This window comes from Monodon monoceros, unplaced genomic scaffold (genome assembly GCF_005190385.1).
Source record: "Monodon monoceros isolate NGI ecotype Baffin Bay Population unplaced genomic scaffold, NGI_Narwhal_1 Super_Scaffold_22, whole genome shotgun sequence".
NCBI lineage: Eukaryota > Metazoa > Chordata > Mammalia > Artiodactyla > Monodontidae > Monodon > Monodon monoceros.
The window spans coordinates 96,448,221-96,452,368 of record NW_021703779.1 but is presented as its reverse complement, the minus strand read 5'-3'; the positions used below and the strand labels follow the sequence as shown (position 1 = coordinate 96,452,368).

The window sequence follows — 4,148 nt, the reverse complement described above, 5'->3', positions numbered from 1 at the left end:
ACACACACACACACACACACACACACACACACACACACACACACACACACACCATACTTTCTGAACCAGAACTGGAACACTGAACCTGAAAAATTTTTGGCCTTATTTAAACTTAAGTAAAATATTATAATAATTTTCTACCACGTTTAAAAATTATTTCTCTTAATATCTTGTTAATATACATTATGTATTTTAACGTAATGAAGAAATCATGAAAATATTTTGACTTTCTCATTCTACAAGGGGTGAAAACTAGTACTTCGGACATTTAGCTTAAAACTACTTCCTCATTAGTCAAAGCTGCCTGATATCCTAAGCATCATGTCGGTGGGAGACATACATAGTAATTTTCTTCAAATCATGAAAAGTAATCATTAAATTCTTTCCAATGCTGGATGTATTCTTTTTTTCCTGAGACATAAAAAATAAGCTAAAATAATATGTGATTCAAAAAATCTGTATCATAATTAATTTGTGATTAAAGTGAATAGAAATTATAGAAATAAAGAACCAAATAAATAGAAGCAAGGTATTTGCCTTCAGCTTTGATTACTCTGTCACTGTATTTGTTGTATTTGGCATGTGGCTAATGTCCTGGCTACTTGACCTAAATGATTTTTTTTGACCAGTCACTTAACCTCTCAGAAGATCAACTTCCTCATCTTTACAATGAAGATGATCTTTATCACATTATTGTTGTGAAAATTAAATGATATATGTAAAGTCTCAAAATAATACCTTTGTCGTAATAGGCCCTCAGTAAATGTTGGAGCTTACCTTCTTTCTGCCTTCAAAGTTAAACAAAAGTATTTTGTGGTAGCTATACCCTAAATGTACTTCAAAATTTGTCAAGAATTTAGGTCCTGGTTTTATTTTAAGAAGGTACTTATTTATGCAGAACTGGCTCAGATAGTAATTTTAAATCCAAGGTCTTTTCTGGCCTAGCTGTCGAAAAACGTGTTCTTCTGAAATTAAAAAAAAATTCTGGTTTAAATTAGTTGATGATCATTTCAAGTAGTCCCACAAGACTTTATGCTCACAATGATATGCTGCATCTTCAATTTTCAGTTGCAGAATCACAAATATATTTATTCTTAAGCCTAGATAATATGGTCCTAACAGGATATGCAATGCAACTTCAAATTTTCTCAGTAAATTGTGAAAACATCTAAATCCTTTCACATTTCTGTAAAAATAGTAGAAGAATACAAAATAAAATTGTATATAACAAAAGTACATGAAAAACTATGTCCAATTATGAATTTTATGATTTGAGTATCTTAGAACTTTGGGGTAGAAAACCACTTAAAACATTCATCTTGCCTACCTCTGCTGGTCAAATATATTTTTACTTTTTATTAAAGAGTCCATGAAACAAATACTGAATTATTGAGGAAGCTTGTAGAATCTAAATATATCTTTTGTGAGTTATTAAATAAAGTAATGGTGTTGGGAAAAATCCTGACAGAGTTTTTACTTCAGTTTCCTGGTTTCAATTCAATTCAATTTAATAAATTCTTATTGAGCACTACTTATGAGCAAATTATTATGATTTTTACTGCAGTCAGTCCTATTTTCTACAGTATTATAATCAAGAATTGGCTGTATTCTTATTAAACCTAATTTCTAACATTTACATGTTCAGTGAAAAACATACAGTCCTTTTACAGAAGTGGAGTAATCTAGGTCTTGTTTCTAAAGCTTATGCTGATTGCTATTAAGCCCACAGAAGTCTCATAAAATACGTGCACAAAAATCACAATTTCTATCTGAACAATTGAAATAACTTATTAATTGCTACTAAGTTTTGAATGAAAATATCTGACATTTTTAGTCGATAAACAAAATTATAATTTGATTTAAAAGTCTGAGTACATTTTAAATCTACTGAGTTTTTGCATGGCATATGACAATGGGCATTATTAGAAGAGATGAATGATCCCTTGTTTCTCTTAATGTAATGGAAAAAATTCTATGTGAATTCTTTAATTCCATAGCAGAATAATTTGGTGCTCTTTAAGGTAGCCCTGCATTTGGTATATGGATCAAGGCCTATATACTAAGTTGTCCTTTCATTTTTCCCAGACCTGGCTCTTTTTTTCCCTTCTTTATCACTGTCCTTCACCCTTTCCTTTTCCTCTCTGCTCTAGTTTTCTTGGAACCACGTATCCTTGAGACTATCATCACTACAATGTACAATGACATCCAAGATGGACTATAATGGTGCATATTGCAGAGGATCCAGTGTTGATGTACTTTATATCTACACTGCTCTGTAAACTGTTTCCTCAGTGAGCACTTTTATAGAAATCACAGAGGAGATTGTGCAGGAGCAAGGTGATTCAAGACTTCTCAGTTGTACTGATCAGAGTTTAGAGAGCCCTGGATCTTGTTTTCCATGCCCCCATTCCTCAAAGAGTAGGTTTAGAAGAAAGCAACCCAACCTTTTACTAAGTTAAAAAGAAGATATACCTGGATTAGATCATGTTTTGAATTGCTTAGTGCTTGAATTCAATGCTTTCCTTATCACTTTTATGTTATGTTCTATTGACTTTAACTACTGGTTCATTGTTTCAAGGCTACATCCTGTCCAGCTACATCCTCCAACCCCTATTCCCTGACTTCTCGCTCATTCTTTTGCAACCTTAACTATTTTTCATAGAACCAGAGACTTGTAAAGACATTTATTCTCTTGGCTGTTTAGTTCATGCAGGAAGGAAGAGGAAAGAACCTTTCTTATTTCTACATTTTAACCATACAGAAAGCAACCACAAGTATCAGAATTATTTTTGAATGATATTACTTGTTTGAACATATGAGTGGTTGTGTTTAATTGGAGTTCAAGTTATTGGTTTTTTTCCCATTTATTGTTTTTGAATAGAAAACACCAGTAATATTAGTCTATTGGAATGCAAGTCATTTATACAGATTGAGGCAAATATAGCTGAATAATCATATAAAAACCTTTTTAACATTTTTGAGCAAACTACTATGAAAAGTTATTTTAAAAAAATAATAGGTAATAACATCCTTACAGGAACGAGTGCACTGCCTTCCTCAGGTTCACCATAATTGCTTCAGTCTTAAGCAACCAAAGTTTAAAATTGAGAAGAGGAAATTTAACAGACTGGATTCATTATGCCATCCTTTCTGGGGAGAGAAAAAAGAAAAAGAGAGTTAGTTAAAAGTTTAAATAACTTTAATAACCTTCGATTAAATAAAAGTAAATATATTTATTAAGTGATAAGAAATAATCAATACTAAATTTAGCAAACAAGCAAGCATATTATATAAGTGATAAAAAATGGCAAGGAGAATAGATTTTTCATTTATTTACCAATATACAACCATCATAATTTTTCTAAAATTTCTTATATATACTTTCTTTATATGGGGCTTCTACTAAATCTCCCCCTGCTGGAGTACAAAGCAGTGTTTTGAAAAAGAAATTAAGAATACATGCTTCTTAATTTGCAAACTATTGGGGGAAAGTTTGTGATCTAATAATTAAGTAGCATGTATAAAGTAAAAAGGTTTCATCTTATAGAGCAATGAAAAACTAAAACAAGTTTTAAGCAGTTTTATAAAGTGAACATATTTTGTACAACATTTCTAACTTTTTTTTCCAGTGAAGCAATCTGCTTTTTCATAGATAGCTTTCTTTATACTTTTGCATTAACCAACAATATTATCCAGAGGGTAGCCACAGGTTTATACCAAAATAAATGAGTTGATTAAGTTTACCTAATTAAATATAGCAACAACCCTATGAACCAACTAGTTAGTATCCAACAGATAATATGCTGCAGTCAGGACACATGGGATAATGTTGAAAATTGCAAACAAAAGGTCAGTTGCACTCGATGATTGAAAAACAAAATTTAGTTTCATTTATTAAGAACTGACAGTGCATCTTCAGAGGAATTAGGAAGGAAACATGAACACTCTACAAACATCAAAGAATTTCAGAGTGAGTACCTTTGATTTCTGTAGGCTATTTTTGAAGGAGCTATTGGTTGCAATGCAAAACCCCACCAAATATTTACATAAGAGATTATTCACCACTTAGCCCTCGCTATATTCAGTGTGCTAAAATGTTGGCCAAGAGTAGACTGGATGCAAATTTGCTGAGGATCTCTGCTGTGCTC

General features: G+C 31.7%; 1 protein-coding gene across 1 annotated transcript in view; it reads right to left on the bottom strand.

Moving 5' to 3' along the window:
- HTR2C (5-hydroxytryptamine receptor 2C) overlaps positions 1 to 3,070 on the bottom strand; it is a 115,884-nt gene extending 112,814 nt beyond the window's left edge. Inside the window, exon 1 of the mRNA XM_029240626.1 lies at positions 3,036 to 3,070. Coding sequence (XP_029096459.1) covers positions 3,036 to 3,070 — 35 coding nt within the window. The remainder of the gene's footprint in view (positions 1 to 3,035) is intronic.
- Between the last annotated feature and the right edge of the window lie 1,078 nt (positions 3,071 to 4,148).